The sequence below is a fragment of the Rhinichthys klamathensis genome, unplaced genomic scaffold, assembly GCF_029890125.1.
Source record: "Rhinichthys klamathensis goyatoka isolate OS25496 unplaced genomic scaffold, OSU_Roscu_1.1 h1tg000576l_1, whole genome shotgun sequence".
NCBI lineage: Eukaryota > Metazoa > Chordata > Actinopteri > Cypriniformes > Leuciscidae > Rhinichthys > Rhinichthys klamathensis.
In genome coordinates this window covers 120,369-143,707 of record NW_026607040.1, presented here as the reverse complement: position 1 = coordinate 143,707, position 23,339 = coordinate 120,369, and the positions used below count along the sequence as shown (strand labels likewise).

At 38.5% G+C, this 23,339-nt stretch overlaps 1 protein-coding gene across 1 annotated transcript in view; it reads right to left on the bottom strand.

The window, feature by feature from the left end:
- The window catches only part of LOC130075360 (collagen alpha-1(XIX) chain-like), a gene marked incomplete at its 5' end in the record, with an annotated part of 161,021 nt that overhangs the window by 18,578 nt on the left and 119,104 nt on the right, over positions 1-23,339 (bottom strand). The window contains 18 exons of the mRNA XM_056239974.1: positions 122-175; positions 312-365; positions 1,724-1,777; positions 2,915-2,968; positions 4,042-4,146; positions 6,812-6,853; positions 7,055-7,108; positions 7,275-7,319; positions 7,525-7,560; positions 7,768-7,845; positions 8,298-8,339; positions 14,847-14,936; positions 16,296-16,349; positions 19,778-19,831; positions 20,276-20,320; positions 20,943-20,978; positions 21,320-21,364; positions 21,987-22,025. Of these exons, the coding sequence (XP_056095949.1) occupies positions 122-175; positions 312-365; positions 1,724-1,777; positions 2,915-2,968; positions 4,042-4,146; positions 6,812-6,853; positions 7,055-7,108; positions 7,275-7,319; positions 7,525-7,560; positions 7,768-7,845; positions 8,298-8,339; positions 14,847-14,936; positions 16,296-16,349; positions 19,778-19,831; positions 20,276-20,320; positions 20,943-20,978; positions 21,320-21,364; positions 21,987-22,025 (981 nt within the window). The remainder of the gene's footprint in view (positions 1-121; positions 176-311; positions 366-1,723; positions 1,778-2,914; positions 2,969-4,041; positions 4,147-6,811; positions 6,854-7,054; positions 7,109-7,274; positions 7,320-7,524; positions 7,561-7,767; positions 7,846-8,297; positions 8,340-14,846; positions 14,937-16,295; positions 16,350-19,777; positions 19,832-20,275; positions 20,321-20,942; positions 20,979-21,319; positions 21,365-21,986; positions 22,026-23,339) is intronic.

Below are 23,339 nucleotides of genomic sequence, written 5' to 3'. Positions count from 1 at the left end.
TTACCTTTTCCATCAACCTCAGCCCTCAAATAAGATGGTTTGGAATAACATCATCAATTTTGAAGGTCCTTAATATTATATTAAAATCTTAAAGAAGAAATGATAACTAGATTATGCTTACCCGTTCTCCCTTTGGTCCTGCGGGGCCAACAGGTCCTGGTCTGCCAAGAAGTCCCTGGATGCAGAGGAACACGCTTAAGGATCATTTTGATTAGACATAACGCTGGGAAGAAAAAGATTGCTAAGGAAATAAACTAAGCCCCATATCGAAACCATGAAGCCATAATTAGCCATTATTGGGAGATCCTCACCGGTGCACCTATACGGCCAGTGGATCCAGGCAATCCTGGCACCCCCGGGGTCCCCTGGAACAGAGAATTTCAGATCACAGCTCAAAACTGATAATAAATTGAATTCTGTAACCCTGTACCAGTCAACTGTGAGCTTATGGGTAGACTTCAACAACAATACAATGAAAATAAAATAAATTCCTATTTTAATTTGAATGAAAATCCATTGGTCCAACCGTCTTAGACTAGCAAAATACAGTTCCATATAATGTTAGTATTGCTACAAATGCAACTGGATAAAGAAAACGGATTATTTAAATTATTGGACATAACAGTTTCTTAAATTTGTATTTGTTAGTTGTCTTTCAATATTATTTGAAAACCTACAGAAGAAAAAAATAAAAAATATTTTAAAAGTAAAACCTAAAAGTTACGAACTATGCAATTATACACGTTTTCCTGTTTTTTTTCCCTATGTAAACCCTGACATGTTTTATTATAGGTACGCTTGCTTGTAAAATATGCTTGGTTCTCAAAAAATTATAATAAATAAATAAATAAATAAATAAATAAATAAATAAATGAATTAATTAATTAAGAAAGATGACAGGCAGACAGACAGACAGACAGACAGGCAGGCAGGCAGACAGACAGGCAGACAGACAGACAGGCAGACAGACAGGCAGGCAGACAGACAGGCAGACAGACAGGCAGGCAGGCAGACAGGCAGGCAGACAGACAGACAGACAGACAGGCAGGCAGGCAGACAGACAGGCAGACAGGCAGACAGGCAGACAGACAGACAGGCAGACAGACAGGCAGACAGACAGGCAGGCAGGCAGACAGACAGGCAGGCAGGCAGGCAGACAGAGAGACAGGCAGGCAGGCAGACAGACAGACAGACAGACAGACAGACAGACAGACAGGCAGGCAGACAGACAGACAGACAGACAGACAGACAAGCAGGCAGACAGGTAGGCAGACAGACAGACAGACAGGAAGGCAGGCAGACAGATATATATATATAGACGGACGGACGGACGGCAAACGGACGGACAGACAGACAGACAGACAGATAGATAGATATATACCGGTAGATAGATAGATAGATAGATAGATAGATAGATAGATAGATAGATAGATAGATAGATAGATAGATAGATAGATAGATAGATAGATAGATAGATAGATAGATAGATAGATAGATAGATAGACAGATTGATAGATAGATGGATAGATGGATAGATGGATAGATAGAATTTGTTTCAGACAGAAAGGGAAAATAAAGTGACTGGTGAACCGTGAAGCTGAATAGTTGTCAACTATGACGCATCGGACAGCTCCACTAACTATAACAGGATGCATTTAGTTATGTCGCATTGCACCAAGCCGCACACATACAGTGTGTAAACAGTGTTAGTCTGATAACTCACCTCATCACCCTTGTCCCCCATTGGACCAGGAAAGCCTCTCTCACCCTTCACTCCCTATATGATGACGAGACAGATAAACAATAGTTGAGACAGGAAGCACACACTTTAGATTAAGTTTCTCTCTAAAGAATGTTCTCATACATTATTAATGCTTTTCCTTTGGCCTCAGTTCTTGCCTGTCAATGAATGTCTCACATTCAGGTACTGTACTGTACTGTACTGTACATAAACTCTTTTTTTTCCTTTAATTGTTGCACCATTTATACAATTTTACCTCACAACACCTTGTTGTAATGGAGGAAATGCATGTGATTGTATTTCCAAAAATAATTACAGCTAAAGGGAAGTCTGTGGATATATATATATATATATATATATATATATATGAAGTTCTGGCATGAAACTCTAGATGGTGCAAGCTGATAGGTCCTAACTCAGTTTGCTAGCGATCACATCGTTACCTACAGTACATAGTGAAGCTGATTGGTTGCTGTTACATCAGCAGCCAATGAGCTGCGGCTCAACATTCAAATACTGATAGTGTTGCTGTTAGTAGTGCAGCACGCTTTCAGAAACCCTCCACCTTCCCCAGCTCCACCTGTATAGTTCTGCTATGGGGGTTTATTTATGTATGATACATGTGCAGCAGCAGCAGCATGTCTTAGGCCGGATTCACATATAGCGCGCCACATTCTCCTTTTTCCAAAGCGCTAGGGCGGTTGCACTCCGGTTGGTTCTTGTCACGTGACCTACTGTGCGCTTATGGTGCGCTTGCGGCATTCTGAAAAGTTGAGATGTTCTTATCTCGATGCGGCGCGGACGCGCTTGGAAAAAACGAGCACGTCGCACCGCGACCGCGTCGCATCCATTATGAGCGCGCATACCGCGCGCCTACATTTGAAATAACGAACTCGCGCGCGCAAAAGACGCGATATGTGAGCAGGCCCTAACATGCTCACAGCAAATGTCTGTGAATCTATTGGCAGTAGCAAGTCTTGGTACTCGCTCTGCAGCAGCAGCAGCAGCAGCAGCAGCAGCGTAGCAGATCTATTCCGCCAAGACCAAATACATTAACATTGCCATAACCATTACCATGCCAATCTCTCCAAGAATTGTCATGACAGAACTGGGGCTCATATGTGTACTGATCACATGATTCTTTTCTCTAATCTGTGATTTATGGTGGCTTACCTTCGGACCCTCTTTTCCAGGATTACCAGCTGGGCCCCGCAGACCCTGATCCCCCTGTTGAAGCCAACATAGAACGTAAGGAGCCAGATCCACAGGACAGACACAAGAATAAGCAGTGGCAAAGACTATTATTTGACACTTAACACTTAAAGCTGGAATACACTACACAACTTTATGATGTCCAGATAAAAACTGGTCATCATAAAGTCAAAAACTGAGGACCATACAGTACTAAACTTTCCAATCATTCCCAACACAACAAACTCACGCATAACCGATTAAACAAACATGGATTTGGATCTACAGTTTACATTGGGAGTTAGAGATGAGTGGCATCGAAGTCAAATATTGTGTTCTGTTAATGTACTGTTCTGTTCATTGTATTGTTATTGTATTTGTGCTGTATGTTATTACAACACTAGTAGATGGAGTACCACTTCAGTTTGCGAAGCGTCATACACTACGATATGTTCTAAAATTGCCTCAAGATATCAAACATGTTGTGACATCCTCCAACTAGATGGAATCATATTCTGTAGCCAAAAAAGAGTCTGTGCCCATCACACACTACACAATTGTCTTTGAAATCTGTCAACTCCGACTGCCCAAAATCTGCAGACTAGCATAGACTTTTGGCAACTATTGTCGATTCGTCCAGACTGCAAATTGGGGCAAATATCTGAGCAAAAGTCATGTAGTGCATTGCAGCCTTTAGGCCACATTTAACGTATGAATGTCATTACGTTAGAGAACTAAAAAAAAAAAAGATTCATTTTAAAGAAAGACAAAACAAGCTCATATTGCAAGCAAAACATTTCAAGTTATTGTAATTGTGGCGCAGAAAAGTGAAATTAGTTTGCAGATTTGGTATCTAATACAATAACATCCATACATTTTTAAGAATGACTGTTGATACTACTCTAGAGCATTTTTTTTTATCTTTATATTATATACACATGCATATAATAAAAAAAACTGGACTGCAGAAATTTCTGGTGTATTTGTGTCTGCAAAACAAATCATTCATTGCATCAGCCAGAAAAGATGACAGCACTCAGTGCTAGAGAATCTCATGTGGAGGGACAGAATATTAATTAGTGAGGAGATGAAATTGCAGCCATTTTTACCTTTTCTCCATCCATTCCTGGGATACCCAGAGCTCCAGAGGAACCTTTTTCTCCTTTCTGCCCTGGTAGTCCTGGTACTCTGGTTTGACACACACTGCAGGCGTTCTGTCAACAACACATGCACAAGCACACACACAGTAAGGTAAAGCAGTCCAACTTTCTCTCCTTTAATCTCTCTCTCCTTCTGTTCAGATGAGCTCCGGGTGCAACACATTTTAAAATGAAGCTTTCTCTTATATGTCCACAAATAAAACAAAAGGATCCATCATTTAGAAATGCATGTGATTAAATGCAGATGAGAAACTTAATTTTTTTGTCCGTGCTTTTTTTTTTTTGCATAAAGAAATTTGCAGGTAAAATGAAATGTATTTCAAATGCAAACTTATCGAGGTTTAAAATACATACCATAGATCTTAGTAAATTGACAACGCATAGAACAATGTAAATGATTGGTCTACTGATTAGCCAATTTATCAAAATTAAGAATTTTCTCAAAATAGTAGCACAGGAAAAAAAAAATCTCATTCATCTTCATATTTTACTTCAACATGGTTTAAAATTTCACTAATGATTCAACTTTTCCTTTGACATGGAATGCAGTTTTCTCACTGGAACCTTTTTATTTTGCTAAGTGATATTTCTATTACTCTGTGTCATAAAGCTTTCTTCCAATTACATTGGAGGATTCATTTTACTTCCATCTCATTTCCACTTAAGGACAACTGAAGTAAAACCTGACACCGTTTACCACACTCTTCCTGTGGAAATACACTAAACAGACTCCAGTGTCCTTATTTGTGTTTATGAGCTCTACACACATTTATCTGTTTCTGTATATTGACCTTAATTGCATATCTGTATTGAATGCATGTCTGCTTTTACCAGCTTTCAGAGACACATATGGCAGAGCAATCTAGCTTTGCACATTGCTAAAAAGCTAAAGGTCAAACCCAGAGATACAAACAACTTAAAGGCAGAGAACTTTATAAAAGGTATGCATTAGGGAAGTACTTTTTTTCCCTCAAAGCCCTTTTCCTCCAGATTTTAACCTTGTCAACCTGATGCATTCAACTCAATACATTTGCCCAATGATATAGAGAAAAACTGGAAAAGCAAAAGTGGATGTGCTTTCAAAAGCAGTTTTAAACTCGGGGGCTAAGCAAGCAACTTTTTTTCTCTTCTGCTCTTTAAAGAGTGTAACTGTATACCCGGGAAGCGGATTCAAAGGTTTACCGTAATGGGTCGCAGGGATTGCGCTGACATTTCACACTGGATGCACTTTCGCGCATGGCACAAGTGTATCTGAAGGTAGCAATTTACTAGTGCATTAGTCCGACCTGCTCAATAAGTGTAGGACGATCCAGGAAGTGCATTTATATTTGTGTTCTTTGTGCAAGAATGGCAATTAGCAAAATAGCATGTGACCTGATATGAAAAGGGAGAAAATGTAACAAAAACCTAGCAGAGTGCTTTGACATTTTTAGATTTGGCTACAAAAATGTGTATCAGAGCTTCATTAAATAAATACTATGAATTCATATTTAAGGAATAGTTTAACCAACAAAATGTCGTTAGATGTTAGCAAGAACATCAGAGCTGCTCAATTCCATACAAAGTGAATGATAAATTATACAGCTAAATGTAAAAAATTATTTCTAAAATGTATGTACTTTCAAAGCATTTTTATGTTGCTTTTTTGTCCTTTTTTTGTTGTTGTTGAAATTAACAGTATATAAATCATCCACATTTGTAATGTAAAAAAAGAGCATCTTGAACATTTCACAGAAGACAAGTCATAATACGAGGAATGGTATGAGTGTGATGACTTAATGACTTTTTTTAGTTTTTAGTGGTTGAATTATTCCTTTAAAGCTAGGGTAGGCAGTGATTTTCATAAATATCATGAAACTCATCACGAATCTCTCGTCAGATTCTGAAACAATAAATAAGCGGTCTAAATATTTGTAAAAAAAAAAAAAACTTCTGAGGAAGTCTCAGGACCAAAAAAATGTCCGTCCAATCATTGCATTCGGTCCGAATCGATTGATAGGATGTCCTACCTGCCTGTCAACCTGTATTTCGACACTTCCCGTGTACCCTGCTCCCATCAATAAATCTATCTATCTATCTATCTATCTATCTATCTATCTATCTATCTATCTATCTATCTATCTATCTATCTATCTATCTTCTATCTATCTATCTATCTATCTATCTATCTATCTATCTATCTATCCATCCATCCATCCATCCATCCATCCATCCATCCATCCATCCATCTCTACATCTTTGACTCCAGCTCCAATTCAAACTCAGCAGCCCTGCACTTGCTTGTTCTTTTGACATTCAAGTATGTTTTGATGCATTTCCTTTTCTTTGTGTATACATATAAGCTGGAGAGGAACTACAGTACATTAGCTACTGTAAGTAGCTCAATGTGTTGTTGTGGTTGACGGTTCACTCCCAAGAATCTCACTGCGTCAGTATTTCAGCAAATTAGCATTTATCTTGTCAGAAGTTTCTTGTCGCAAAAAGATGAATGCATGATGCCCAAACAGAAACATAAAGAGCAGTGGAGGAGGAAGACAGATCGGAATGTACTTATAGGCACAAATTAAAGGGAGTGCGAAGAGTGAACGTTGAAAGAGTGTTTCTGAATATACAAGAGTTTCAAAGACAGCAATAGACAGCAATTCAATAATTTATAAAACACGTTTAAAAGTTACTCAGGTAAAATAGGGAAATAAGTGCACAGGAGGATAGACAGTACCTTCAGTAATGTCCCCATGTCTCCCACAATGGGTAGTGCTGTCTGAAAGGGAAACATTATTTAGAGCAGCATTAGATACAACATTAAAAATGAGATGCAATACAAACACAAATATTGATTATATTCTCCATGAAGTGCAATGTCAACTATTTTCATTAGCGGAGCAAAAACAAACAAAACGGCTGTGCAACTCGATATTAAGTTCATGTTTATAAGACTGTTACGAAATAAAATGTTACGAACCGGTTCTCCGGGAGGTCCAGGCAGCCCTGGTCTGCCTTGTGGGCCTGGAGGTCCCTTTCAGATTAAGAAACACATACATGTATGAAATATGAATATAAGAATATTCAAGGTATTTAAGAATTCTTCAAATAATATAATTCATACATATAGGGATATACCTAGTGGGATATGTCCAACTTTTGACATAATATGCTTGCAAAGATTTAAAAGCACTTCTCACCATATTTCCTGGCAATCCAACAGTTCCTGCAGGTCCACGAGGACCCTGTGAAAATAACACCGTTATGTTAATTCACTTCCTTGGCTTCATCATATTCAACAAAATCTAGATTCAATCTCTGTGTTAACTTGTTTAACTTCTAGAGTTTAACTTCTAGAAAAATATATAATATTGAGGTATAAATATATTATGCACAGTGACGAAATTGACATGCTTTGTCTACATTCTTGGATGTTAATTAATCCTTTACCTGAAATCCTGTTTCCCCTTTAGGTCCCATCAGACCCTATAGAAAATAAATAAAGTAATTTCCTATTAATCACTACACTTATCTCATAATACTACTGTTTTCAGTGTTATATGCATTTACTAAAACGCTAAAAGCTACTTGGAATGCTTTTATATAGTTGGGTGCACTGTCCCTTTAAATGAAGACTATTTAAGTGTTTTTGAAGGACAATAAAGTTAAAATTCAAATCAAACAGGTACTTACAGGGGGTCCCATGATTCCAATCCCAGGTTCTCCTTTCTCTCCAGCATCTCCTGGTACTCCAGGTACACCTCGCTCACCCTGGCAGAGAGAACCCCCCGAAAAAGTTCATACAGCTAAACTAAATAAACTCGGGTTGAGCGAGTCCAAAATTCAGTACTTGTGCCAAAATTCAGTCATAAGTAATGAAATTGGTTTAAAGGAATGTTCCGGATTCAATACAAGTAAAGATCACTAAAGACAATTTCAACTTGTAACTTGTTTGAACCCGTAAACACAATTTTTCATTGTTCCAGAAATGATATTCTCTGGTAATCAACAATGTCACTGATGAACCCAGAACTTTCCTTTAAATTATTCACATCACAATGCTGATATTTCTTATCACACTAATAAAAAATAAGAAAAAGTGGACGCAGCAAAGCACAGCACAGGGTAATTTGACTGATATGAAATCTGGGGCTGTTACTTTGCAGATAAACTTCACAAGCGCAAAATTGAATACTAAAAAAAAAAGGTTCACAGTAACCAACCTTAGGACCCCGTGACCCCCGTGGACCAGACAAGGCCTCCTCCTAGAGCAAAACAAGAGATAAAATACAAACTCAAATGAATACCATGTTCTTAGAACTTACGTAATATTCTATTTCAGACAGATAAATAGACAAAAGTGATGAACTTTTATTGAAATAGTTGTCTGTAAAATCTCTGAAAATCAGTGTTCAGGAATACTAAAAGTAGTGATGCTACTAAAGCCATCAAATAACGAAACAGAGAAAGAATATATATATATATAGGTCCTTCTCAAAAAATTTGCATATTGTGATAAAGTTCATTATTTTCCATAATGTAATGATAAAAATTAAACTTTCATATATTTTAGATACATTGCACACCAACTGAAATATAACTCTAAACACCTGCAAAAGATTCCTGAGGCTTTTAAAAACTCCCAGCCTGTTTCATTACTCAAAACCGCAATCATGGGTAAGACTGCCGACCTGACTGCTGTCCAGAAGGCCATCATTGACACCCTCAAGCACGAGGGTAAGACAGAAAGAAATTTCTGAACAAATAGGCTGTTCCCAGAGTGCTGTATCAAGGCACCTCAGAGGGAAGTCTGTGGGAAGGAAAAAGTGTGGCAAAAAACGCTGCACAACGAGAAGAGGTGACCGGACCCTGAGGAAGATTGTGGAGAAGGACCGATTCCAGACCTTGGGGGACCTGCGGAAGCAGTGGACTGAGTCTGGAGTAGAAACATCCAGAGCCACCGTGCACAGGCGTGTGCAGGAAATGGGCTACAGGTGCCGCATTCCCCAGGTCAAGCCACTTTTGAACCAGAAACAGCGGCAGAAGCGCCTGACCTGGGCTACAGAGAAGCAGCACTGGACTGTTGCTCAGTTTTGCATGTCATTCGGAAATCAAGGTGGCAGAGTCTGGAGGAAGACTGGGGAGAAGGAAATGCCAAAATGCCTGAAGTCCAGTGTCAAGTACCCACAGTCAGTGATGGTCTGGGGTGCCATATCAGCTGCTGGTGTTGGTGCACTGTGTTTTATCAAGGGCAGGGTCAATGCAGCTAGCTATCAGGAGATTTTGGGGCACTTCATGCTTCCATCTGCTGAAAAGCTTTATGGAGATGTAGATTTCATTTTTCAGCACGACCTGGCACCTGCTCACAGTGCCAAAACCACTGGTAAATGGTTTACTGACCATGGTATTACTGTGCTCAATTGGCCTGCCAACTCTCCTGACCTGAACCCCATAGAGAATCTGTGGGATATTGTGAAGAGAAAGTTGAGAGACGCAAGACCCAACACTCTGGATGAGCTTAAGGCCGCTATCGAAGCATCCTGGGCCTCCATAACACCTCAGCAGTGCCACAGGCTGATTGCCTCCATGCCACGCCGCATTGAAGCAGTCATTTCTGCAAAAGGATTCCTGACCAAGTATTGAGTGCATAACTGAACATAATTATTTGAAGGTTGACTTTTTTTATTTTTATTAAAAACACTTCTTTTATTGGTCGGATGAAATATGCTAATTTTTTGAGACAGGAATTTTAGGTTTTCATGAGCTGTATGCCAAAATCATCAGTATTAAAACAATAAAAGACCTGAAATATTTCAGTCGGTGTGCAATGAATCTAAAATATATGAAAGTTTAATTTTTATCATTACATTATGGAAAATAATGAACTTTATCACAATATGCTAATTTTTTGAGAAGGACCTGTAAACTGACAAAAGTTATTTGCAAAAGTAGCTTGCAACTGAAAAAGCTACAGTATTCTGAAAACATATGAGTTACTGTCAGGCTACTAAGCAAACTACTTTTTCTAAACCACTTCAAATTAGTAGCTTATAGCTTGACAAGATTTTAAAGTAGTTTTCTCAACATCGCTAAATATTGCATGGCCTTGTTTTGACAGCAAATTTTTAATTGTTTTTCTCAGTGTGATACTGTAGGCGCTGACAGTGCGAAAGAGTTACAGTAAGCATTATTTGCTACACACCACTGATGGAAAATTGATTTTTGTGGTCAGCAAGAATTAGATTAGCAAGTAGTTTTCGCATTGCAGACTTTTTGCATCCCGTGAAGTCGTAATACAGGATACTAAAGTATAGTGAACTGATTAAATAAATACAGCAAGGCCTTTTTAAGAAGTGGGATTAAATGGAAAAGTGTGTGTTAAAAGTATTAATAATAATATAAACATCCACTTTCACAATCTATTCAGTCCAAATGGATCAAGTAAAAAAAAAAATCAATTTAAATGATGTAATACTATTATTATTATTATTATTAATAGTGCAGAATGCGACCAGGAATGAGCATTAAACTCTGAATAGTGTTAGTTTTGATTTCATTCGTTCACTCTTTTCCACTAAAACAGAAATGATGAAGGTGGCTGATGACTTCATTCTATATTGATTTCAGACCAACGTACCATCATTCATCTGATCAACAAGTGCTCTGTCTGCCCACCACCCATCTGTCCATATGCTTCATGCTGGATGTATTGCCACCATTACAGTTAATATTATCTCCTTCTCTCGCAAACAAACCTCATTTCTTAGGTCAGAGTCCAGCTGGCATCTAACTAGCATGAAAACTGTGAACTCAAATCTGTCGATTGACCCCTTTTACATTTCCGGGTTTCCCAGAAGCGGACGTCGTCATAGTTGGGCTCGTCAAACATCTATAGCGGTGAATGAGAGACTACATTAAATTTACTTTTTTATTTCCATTTGCTCAAATTGCAAAAGAAATAATCCACAATAGTGTTTTCACAACTTTCAAAAGAGGAAAAAAATGGAGAGAGATTGATAACGGCAGTCGGAGGAGAAAAAGGTCAATAACCTGTCACTCACATGAGATCGACCAATAGCAAACCACAACCATCCAATCAATACCCAATCCAGTCATACTTTGAAGCAGTTTCACTTGGATATAGGGGAGAGCGCATTTTGGTTTTGGCTCAATTATTAAAAAAATTATTAAGTTAGATTCAACTTTTTTTTTTACACAAGCAACACACACATCTCTGCTACAAATGAACACAAAGTTTTTTTTAAAGACCTACCATTTTCGTACTGTTGCAGTGAAAGTGACAGAAGTGCAAATGTTACAACTTACCCCCTATGCGGGGTTAATTGTAACAGACAGAGGGGTTAGTTGTAACACTTGTGTGTAACACACATAATTCAGTACTTATTTTATTTGTATAGTTTGATATGTTTGTGCATCTGTATAGATAGATATCCATACATCTATCCCTCATCCTTCTATTATGGATCAATATCATGGATAGAGACATAGAAGAGGGCTGCACAGTTTTGCAATAAATAAATAAAATCATCAAATATTGTAATTGTAATTGAATTAGATTTGTGTGTGGCAGCTGCATGTACAATTATTATTATTAATAATAATACAAATGAGCTTAAAATCAAAATTTAAAGGGTTTATTTAATTAAAAACAGGCCATATTTTTAATAAATAAACAAGTGATCAATGCATAGTAAACTAAATTTTAAACATTTTAAATTCCAACATTGTTTGTGAAAGTCCAACAAAGTTAAATATATAAATAAATACTCAAACCTGAAAAGTTGTGTGGCTTTTCCCTGTTTTCATTTTGATTATCATTGTACACTTGGCGGCTTAGTTGTAACACTGTGCTACAACTAACCCCGCTGTTTAAAGCATATTTTAAGCCTATAGCTAACAGTTGCTAGGAGTTGCTGACATGTTTTAGCAAACAAGACAGTGATTAAGGCAATACAAAGTTAGATTTGGAAACGTACACACTCAACTTAGAAACCGAAAAAAACCTATGATGAAGAAATTTACTTGCATGGTGTCAAAACACTCTTTGTCCAGTATCTTCACGAAATATTATCAAAACTTTCTACAAATTCGTGGGAGACCGTCTTCTGGCAGCGAGAGAAAAAGAGCGGAAACACAACCTGCTTGATCCTGACTAACTATGTAAAAGGTCCGTGTTACATTTAACCCCACGTTAGGTTGTGCCCCGCGCTCCCCTACGTCACAATAGGGAAGGAAAGTTGATCATAACTTCTGTTGCATGGCAACTTTAAATAGTGATGATCATACTACATCATAAAATAGAAATGTGACTCTATAACATCCCAGAATCTATTAGATCTTTCTGGCATGTTGTCTCCCAGTGTCCCAAGTTTAAATTGAAAATTGCAAGTTATTGCGAATTGAAAATATGCCAATTTCGCAAAAACTCCCATATATATCGCGAAAAAGTTTTTACACTCGCATGAGGTGGTTTTTCAGGCAATTTGAAAAAGGAATATCCGCAAAACCGCAATAGAAGCAGTTTTTCCTATTTACAGGTCACCTGGCGTACGTAAAAGTCGATCATTCTTTAAAGATGGCGCGGTATGTTTGGACAGAAGACGAGACAAGGTTCTTTTCTCATAAAAGACAAAAGAATTACAGGAATACTGGATTCTAAACAACAAAGAAATGCCACAATTTATCAAGACCTTGAAACAGATAGGGAGAAACACCCAGAACACCTCATACGTGGCTGGTCCCAAGTATAAGGGTCTTTCCTTGCCATTAATCATTGGATAACACACCGATGTCTCCATCGATAAAAAAAAGGGCTAGTCCGATGGCTGCGATATATACGTAAACCTAACAAAACATCCGTTGACATGATTTTCGGAATGACTTATCGCAAGAGGAAAAAAATATGTTTTTGTCGCATCACATTGGTTAATGGAAACGCTATAAATAGTTAAAATAAAAAAATCGCGAAAGTTTAGCACAATCTGTAATTGAAACACGACCATGGACGCGGGAAGTAGGGGTGCTGCAGGTGCTGCAGCACCCCCTGTTGGCAAACTGTGATGACAATCAAATGATAGCTTATAAATATATCTCTGGTTGTTGTTTCTGTTCCACAACATTTTGTATGTCATGTTTGGGGTGTGGGATGAAGAGAGGGGTATTTTTAGTAATTATTTAAGTAAAAATTATTTAATTTATCTTCGGTGTGTAGTATTAGCCAATCAGGTGTCTTGACGCGAATCACGCGATTACGATTCAGCCTACGCAGCACAAAAAAACACCGTCTAAAAAACTGCTAGTGATATAACGTTAGCCTATATCAATATCAGCGCTACACCAAGATAATTAGTTAGCTCATGTCATGTCAGAGTTTACCAGCAGAACTCCAGAGCGCAAATCTACCTTTGGTGTACCAAATTCATCGTAAGGTAGAGACACGGTGTCTTACATCTCTGCGTCTTTTTCCTGCCGCCGTGCAGGCCCAGATGGTAGCCTATATGATTGTGATTAGCATACCTATTATAAAGAAACGAAGCTTTTACTATCATGTCCATTGATTTTGATTAATATGCACGAGGGAGAAAGAGAGAGCAAGAGACAGCGCGCGCGCGGCCGGGGCTCGCTCGCTCTCTCTCCCTCTCTCTGCTCGTTTGCGCCATGGTTTGCGCCCTGTCAAACTATGTGTCAAACGCATCAGTCATTCTACTCTACAACACTCACCGATCAAAAAAGGCTTTGGCAGCCGCCAAAAAGCGGACGATCCGACGGGTATTAAAAGATTAAATACAACCCGAGACTAAAAAAACCGACCCGGCCTCTATTTGAAACCGGCCTTTATTTACCCAAACCTGTCGCCATACCAGGCGTGTAAAAGTGACAGGCGTCTATTTGGGACTCGGCTATTATTTGAAGTTTTATGGTGTAAAGATCGTTGCCGTGCTTGCATCACTCCCTTACTCCTCCTTATAGTCCCCATGGCCACTTGGCCTGCGTGAATGCAAATGAAAAAAAAAAAAGTTTTGAGGGAGAGTAGTAATAATTCGTTACATTTATATAGCGCTTACTAGTAATTAATAGATCTGTTTAGAAGTGGACTTTTCCTATAACCACGTTCCTGTAATTGCTTGGTCCAAGCAAGCCCCCCCCCCCCCAGCACCCCCAGCACCCCCTGTCGAAAATGACTTCCCGCGTCTCTGAACATGACTAGTGTTGAGATCTCTTCTCAAACTCTAGATAAAACTAGAGATTCGTAGCTTTTTTGTTTTGTTTCTTTTCAATCTGAGAAAACCAAGAAGCCGGACATTGAGGCAAAAACCTTGATTTGTTGTCATTTAATCTCACAGGTGTCTAAGAAAACCAACTGAGCAATTCAACAGATCTGATTGGTGTTTTCTCTCTCTCATGGCCTGGACAGGTGACAGGTGTACCATTAGGATAGATTTACCAAAGCGGTGTTTTAGCATGAACAATTTTTTTATTGTCACAGCTGAAACCAAGGAGCTGTCATCAATAACCCCGGCTGCTGGCGGACCAAGAATGTGCAGCAATGTCTCGCATTAGCTGTCGCATATTTACAGGCATATTTACGTCATTGTCAGTGTGCCTGAGCTGTCATCAACGCGGTGGGACGTTGGATAAGTGTCGAGTGATATTCTGTTTGTGTCTATAAGAGGTGCTGAAAGAGAAGATATTGAATGGGGAACATGCAGGTGAAGTGAAAAAGAAACACAGGGATGGTGTTGTGTACCTACCCCAGTGCAAAGTCCGACAGAGCAGGGCTCTCCAGGTTCACCCTTCAGGCCCTGGGGGCCTATCAGTCCCGGTGCTCCGCCTGAATCACCCTGCAAACACACACCGACAGCTGGCATTTAGAGACGCTGTCACCTCCGGTTTGACACTTGACAGGTTGAGGAGCACCGCACAAATGCACACACATGCCCGCCTTCACGCGCACATACAAAAACAAGAGCTGGACGTAAATATCACAGACATCCGGGGCAAATGCCACCAACCTAGAATCACCTCATGCAGATTTAGAGGCTAAAAAAGCTCACTAAACATCCGCTACGCTGAACTCTCACATCATTAACAATGCTGTAATGATTGAGAGATCTGTGAGATATTGAAAGCATTTTCGCCAGTCGACTGTCTCACAATAGCTTTCATTTTTGTGGTCGGAGCAAAAAAGAATGAATCAAACATATCATTATTATTAGAGGAAAAGTAAATGCACTTAAGGCACCTTCCATATCTTAGTCTACTAAGACATGAGATTAATATATATACAGTATACAGTAATAATACAATAAAATGTACTAAAAGTAAATAACCTTTAGCGTCAGTTAGATGACGCGGGTAGGTTTAGGTCTGGGGTAGGGTTAGGATTAGATAGCGTCATCTAACTGACTTTAAAGGGTACCCTAAAACGTCGGATGTTGACGTATGGTCAAAAGCGTCAGTCATATGACGTCTTGAGATGAGACTGGGCTGAAAATAACTAACTAAAACCAGCTTTACAAAAAATAAAGACATAAACAACCAAAGCATATCAAATCATTAAAACTTAAAAAAATAAAAGGAAAAAATAAAATAGACCATTCAAAAGATTAATACATATAACAGTATATAAATAATACTATAATATTATATAAATTATACAAAAATAAATAACACTGATACACGATAGTTTTAGTGGAAGACTGACCTACTAAAAAAAAGACATTTTGCATAATCACTTATTTTAATTATAATCGTTATTATTAAGTCCTCAGGTTCTGTCACTTATCAAATACATTTGCTAGGTGTGTACCCATTCTTTAGTTCTTTAAACCATCTCTGAGGATCAATTTTGCTATAGGCCTTCAGATCAGAGGTAGTAGTGTACTTTAGACTGGATATCCAGTTTCATTACGCTTTCCCGTATCTCTATACACAATGCATTTTGACTTCCCAAGAACCCCAATAAATCACAAACATAAAGCAATAATTCTTTGAGATACCTCAAGTAACTGAAACTATTCCAGCATACAGCTTTTTATCTGCTTACAGCTGGTGCAAACTGTCGAAATGCACAAGCAAAGCACAGTGAAGCCTAAAGTGACCTTGTGCTTCAACACATGCAGAAACATGGAAAAATATCACTCTAGAAACATGTGGCCCCAGTCATGGTGTACTTCCAAACGCACAATGCTCTCGCGTACCTTTTCTCCTTTCATTCCGTCTTTTCCCGACAGTCCTGGCTGACCAGGAGAGCCCTGAAAAAAAACCGAGGAGCGATAAGACACATGCAGCTTTAGCAGTTCCTTCTTTTTCATTTTGGGTTTGATCCCTAACATCCCCCATCCCTGTGTCCCCATCTTTTTTTGGAATAAAGGCAGATGCTTGTTAGCAGAAGCAGGTGTCGAGAACAGATTGTGATGCTGATGCTGTTTCCTCCCACATGTAGAGAACTCAGATGTACCCGTCCCTGCAAATTAATTTTCAGATTACTGATTGATTACTGATTGTCTGCGCAACAATTTACAGCTCTGCATCCTCGTTTTTCTCGCCTCTGTTATTTATACGTGCATTGTCTTTTTCTGTGTGTGAGTGCGAGTGGGAAAAACTAAAAGGCTGTAGAGAGCGTGATGAAAATGAAACTAGATTTTTACGTTTTCTTGGAGTGTTTGCCCATGCAAAATTCCCTGTTATTACGCTAAGACGTTGTGCGTGATTGCGAGAGCCTTGAAATGCGGTTGCTTAGATATTCTGAGAGGTGTTTAGTGCGCTGCTATGTGATTGCTATAGGATTTTCTATGTGGTCAAAAGAGTTCATCCCCAAGTCTCTACACTCTTAAAAAGCCTCTTTATTGACATGGTTCAATGAAGAACTTTTAAAGCAGGGCTCTCCAAACTCGGTCCTGGAGGGTCACTGTCCTGCAGAGTTTAGCTCCAACCCCAAATAAACACACCTGAACCAGCTAATCAGTCTTACTAGGCCCTATGATGACGTATTTACCGGTGTGAGGGCGGGACAACCTGTCACTCACATGAGATCAAAGCAATAGCATGTCACGCGTGACCTTTCAATGTGATTACGTCATGTGTGGCGCATCACGGCTAGTGCAAGACAAGCTTTTTTGGTGTAAAAAGTATATCAATGCTTATTTTTTTTTAGAAAATGACTGATGGTTTGGCTAGATAAGACCCTTATTCCTCGGCTGGGATCGTGTAGAGTCCTTTGAAGCTGCATTGAAACTGCAATTCAACCCGTTGGTTCCCGTTGAAGTCCACTAATCCTGGAAAGTTTTCCTCAAAACCCTTCATTTCTTTTTGACTGAAGAAAGAAAGACATGAATATTTTGGATGACGTGAGGGTGAGTAAATGAATTCTGAAGTGAACTACTCCAAAAACAGCCAAATGATTAGGGCCGATTATATCCTGTCAATCAAATCGGGATGGAAAAACATGTCAGACTGCAAATCATACTGTGTGTGAAGTCTTTTGTGTTGAATTGAGGGCTGTCAAAGAAAATGCAACAATAACACATTAACAGTTTAAAAAAATAGCGGTGATAAATAGGCTCTATTTGACCCTATGAACCACCCGTAGATCAAGCCAGGGTTGCCAGGTCCGCGTTTTTTCCTACACCAAACATTATTTGTAACACGCCTCCCATCCAATAATCGCAGAGCTTTGTTCTGTTACTTCTGATAGGAAACAAAGTCTCAGCTTTTAAATTCTGTCCACTGTATCACAAAATTCAAACAATAAATGCAGTTTTGGCGCTCTTAAATGTGGCCCTTAAAAAGTATTTTCTTCCACTTTTATACAAGTTAGCACAAAAAAAAAACATTAAAAGATATCAAAATGTATCATGTATTCGCTCAATCTGTGTTTCAACCACATAAAGACCTCATAAAACAACTTGTGAACAAAGTGTCTGCATTTACCTTGCATTTACCTACATTGCATTTACCTCAGGAAAGTTTTCCAGTGTTCACAGTTTATTAGTGAGCTATAAAAAAACACTAGAAAGTTAAAGGGATAGTTCACTTTGAAATTATTTTTGGTATGTTTTAGCTTATTGTTTACACAGAGATTTTGGAAGTGTTACCTTTCACTGTGAAGATCTAAGGCCCCGTCCACACTACTGCGTTTTAGTTTAGAAACGGAGAATTCAAACGAATACGATCTCCATCCACACCAGCGTTTTAGCTGCGTATTAGAATTGATCTCCGTCCACATTAAAACGACTGAAAACGCGGATCACGTGACCATTCACCAACACTGGGCATGTGCGTGCCGGTGTAAACACAACTTAAAATTATCCCACCATGCTCTGGGTTAACCCCAAACTGACGCTCCATGTACGGTCAACGCTGCCGCTGCACACGGGAATTGTCACAGATCGCTTGAATAATAGCTTGACTCCGGCGCATGTAGGCAGTTATAGCGTTGTAAAATGCAGAATTTACTTGTACAACAGCTGCTAGCAAAGATATACGCCATGACTGATGACAGCACCCAATCACAGAGCCGAGCGTGAGCCTCTACTACGTCATCGTTTCTAAAGTCCTCCGTTTGGACCCGTCTACACTAAAACGCCCTCCGGAGATTCAAAACGAAAAACGGCTCGGCAGCGTTTCTAAACTTCTCCGTTTTGGGTCTCCGTTTTTTCCGTTTTAGTGTGGACGGGAGGTGCAAACGTAGCAAAAGGTCTCCGTTTTTAAACGAAAACGCAGTAGTGTGGACGGGGCCTAAACATATTTAGATATACAGGAAATCGCAATGGAAGACGATTTCGATATATCAACAGACAACGTTGAATTTTTTTTGCAACCGAGCGAGAGATCACTTCCGGCGCTTTCCGGCGCTTGCGCAGACCGAAGCGCCCACGCCCTCAGATCACTTGGACGTGGCTGTGTTTACAAGAGGTAAAAACGATATAAATACTTTTCGTTTTCTCACACAAACCGCTAATTTCAGGCCATCAATGTGTACTTACATTTAAGAGTCATTAAATCATGTTTAATTTGGACTTCTCTGTGCATGCTCTTTGAGGTGGTGACCATAGACCTGCATTATATGACTGACAGACAAGAACGGTTTGACCTAAAAATATCAAAATTGAAACTACTGCGGAAACAAAGACACCTACATCTTGGATGCCCTTGAGTTAAGCTAAAACATACCAAAAAATAATTTCAAAGTGAACTATCCCTTTAACACTTTTTACTGGTAATTATTGAATACATTTGTCATGAAGACAAGCGTTTATGAAAACTACCTTATGTGCAAATTAGTAATATACAAACATATCAGTTTTTATTTGAGTGTAATTATTATATCTGAAAATAAATTGTAGTTGACTATAATAGTTTGGGCTCTGTTGATAAGTTTAATATAATATTATAGTAATGTACCAAAATGAGAGGGTTCCATGTATAGTTTATTTGTTGTTGTTTTCCCCTAAAGAACATCAAACTATTGGTATCGGAAATGTAGTAATTGTGTAAATGTAGTAAGGAAATGTCAAAAAAAAAAAAAAAAGGTTCTTAAAAGGCTTCTCTGCAAACCTTAATTTTTAAGATTGTATTCTGGTCCCAAAATATGTCTCAAGTTGCCCCATTCAAGGTATTTTAATATGCATTTTGCAAAGCATTGCAGGAAAAGTTGAGAAGCTAGTTGTTTCCTGCTTACCGGGTCTCCAGGAAGACCACGGAGGCCAATGGGACCAGGCTGACCCTCCTTTCCCTGTAAGAACACAAAAAAATAATGTTAAGATCTTTTCATATGAGCAAGTATGACCTTATTTCAGATCAAATGAAAAACTCTTGCTTCAGGTACTCTGATTTTGTACCATCTGTGAAAATTGTAGCATTTTGACTGCTTGCTATTCTGAGAGGTCCCTTTCTGTGCCCTAAACTAAAATGAAGGCCACAATCAGCTGCTTTTTGTGACTGAACCCATTTAACCAAGCAAGAACTGGTTGCAATAAGCCACCCTTTAGAAAGCTTTTGGCACTGGTCAGTAAATCAGCGAGATCATGACAGAACTGCTCTCTTGCTGGTCAACCATGTTGAAAAGGTCAACAATAATTCCATCATACTAAACGTAGAATGACTTTAATGTTCTTTCTGTCTTGGTCAAATCACAAGATGTCACAATGGAAGGTTTACGGAGACAGGAGGTTCATACCTCAAGTCCTGGTGTCCCTGACAGTCCAGGCAATCCACTAATGCCCTTTATGAGAGTTGAAGGAAAGTAGAACAAAAAACAATACAGTGAGAAAAGGGGAGTGAGAAAGAGAGACATCAATCTTTCTCAGAAAATTGTGCCATTTACAAGAACATTTCGGAATAGATATTATATTATAATGAAAGCAAAGGGAAAGATTCTGCATTGCAGAAAAAGAAACAACAGACAATGAGGGCATTGAGTGACATTTTAATTTCTATAAAAATACATTTGGATAGACAAGGTTTACTTTATTTTGCATTACACACTAATAAAGACAGGTCACTTTAACGTTTCATTTCTCACTAGTTTAATTTCTCACATAATTTCTCACTAACAATGCTGACTGCTTTACAATCTGTTCCCCTGATGTGCATCATGCCAAATATTGCACAACATTTGGTCACACTTTATTTTAAGGTGTCCGTGTTACTGTTTAATTAAGTACTGAGTATTAATAATTAACTACATGTACTTACTATAGGGTTAGGATTAGGGTTTGGTTTAGGGTTAGTGTCATGTAATTATGCATCATTTATAGTTATTACTACAGTAACTACATGTAACATGTAACAAGGAAACTGTAAAATAAAGTGTTACCCAACATTTTTTCACAGGCTTTATTTACCTGTAGCCCTTGTGAGCCTTCAGAACCCTTTTCACCCTGGTGAAAGAAGAGAAAATGCTGAACGCAATGCATGAACTATTTTTCAAGAGGACATGAGACTTCCAAGGTCGAAAAAAAATCTCTTTTTGTGTGTCCATGCTTTTAAAATACCTCAGTCTCCCTCCTTTTAAAACCTCTACTAACCACTGACAGATCAAAGAGAAAGCCAGACTGGTCGTTTTGATTGGCTGTCCATTGTATTGATTAAAATACAGCTTTTATATTTTCCTTTTTTTTGGAGACAAGACTTTTAAACACCATCCGGCAGTAGTTCAACCTTTTAATGATCTTACAAACTGTTGTGGATACATGACAAATGATTTTAATGTGTGGCTAACCTGGTCTCCTTTCTCTCCTTTCTGGCCTTTATCACCTCCTTCCCCCTCATAGATTATAGAGAGCGGAAACAAAAGTATGCATAGAGGTTATTAATGGAAGAAATGCTTGATTATATTCCCAAAGTACACAGCAGGAGGGAGATCGTTTACTATAATTAGCATAGCATGCTATCATTTGACTAAAAAAACTTTACATTTACATTTGCAGTGCATTTCGAAATTATTTTAAGTAACATTAAGAAATATTTTCACTATTATACAGTTTTCTGCCTTTACAAAAATAGCATAAAAATAAAAATGTACTTTTAAGATAAAAATATTATTATAATTATAAATTCAAATTAAATGTAACATATATACAAAAAATACAAAACATTAGCATTTTACTAGTGGGGAAGACATCTTTACACGGCTGAGTTAAGGCTGCTCAAATTTCTGTTTGACGATCCTGAAGAAATAATGCCGCTCTGACCCACTTCACCCCCTAGTATCAATGTTTACAGTTATAATTGCTGTGCAAATGCATTTATGCCACCCCTGAGCATCATTAAACATTCGGTGTCAATGCCATTTCAGAAGAGCTTCAGTGCCACCTTTGCTGTGTACATTTGGCATCAGACGCCACAGTATTTCAAAATATTGTAAAAAGCCTAACATCCAAACTTACAGGTCCAGAAAGAAGTCTCAGTCCATGTGCTGTCATGACCTGTATAAAGAAAAAAGATGATCTTTAATATTGATGTCAACTTATGCTGTTGCAGAAAACCATCACGAGAGGCAGCATTGACTGCAACTGCAGCGTACATGTGCTAGAATGAACCCATCGGTTATGATTTAATGTTTTCTCACGCTCTGCTCTTAGATCTCAGTTCAGTGAAAACCTCAACATCTCCACACAAGAATAAAACAGAAGCTTCCTCTCTCTCTGTCTGGATGGCCTCTATGTGAGAGATTAACATTAATCCAGGGCTTATGACATTTAAAATGCCAAGAGCCTTTTACTGCAACAAGAACCTCGAGAAATACAGACCCTCTTCAAGGCACATGGAGGGGAATTCTGAATCTGCTTTATGGCTTTCCATTTACCCATTAACTACCAGTGCTCAGCAGGGTTTAGTAGCCTGTCAATCATTCTGACGGCTTTCAGTCAACGGTGAAAGACAGATCGTTCCGTTGGATGTATCTGCGGATTCATCTACTGTCTTTCATGCGGTGTAAAACAAGCCATGAATAAAGATGAAACAACAGGAGGCCGGATGTAACTTCAAGACAAAGTTGGTCTAGAGAACAAAATGTAGATTGTTTTCTTGTTCATTGTGAGGAATAAAAGCATGCAAAATATATGAGCTCTGCTCCCAAACCTATAGTGAGATTCATAGCTTTATAATCCGTGCATAGGAAGTTGCACGGAATGATTCCAACACAGTTCAGTGTTAGAATGTTAATGACACAATACTGTAAACATACAAATATATCACACACAAATATTGGGCAAAACTTTTCAAATCATTTTTAATGTCATTTTTAAGAACTTTTTTTAAACAAAAAAAATGAAATATACTGAATAGTTTCATTACATACGGAAAAGAACTTTGTGATTCTCTCTTTGTCTTTTGTGGTCTGATTGCAATGGCAGACAGCAGCAGACCTGTGTATTAGGCTGCTGTCACTTTAAGACCGAATGCACGAATCCAATATAATGACTGACGAGCATCTGATTTTCTCCCTATTGTTTACTTTCACCAAACGTAAAGCCAAAATTACCGCATCTTAGAAGATTTAGATCTCTTGCAATTTTAATAACTTATCAAGCACGTTTTCCCTTTTATTTTCTCACTCTCCCACGTTTCTTTATCGCTCAAACGTGTCAGTTGCTTTAAGCAGTCATGTCGCAAGCCATTGACATGGTTTTAAGATTTCAGGCCTTATTTTTACATATACAAATTTAAGACGTTTTAAGACATTTCAAGGATCCGCTTTGACCTTGTATTTTAATATACTTAAAAATGTAATTTATTCC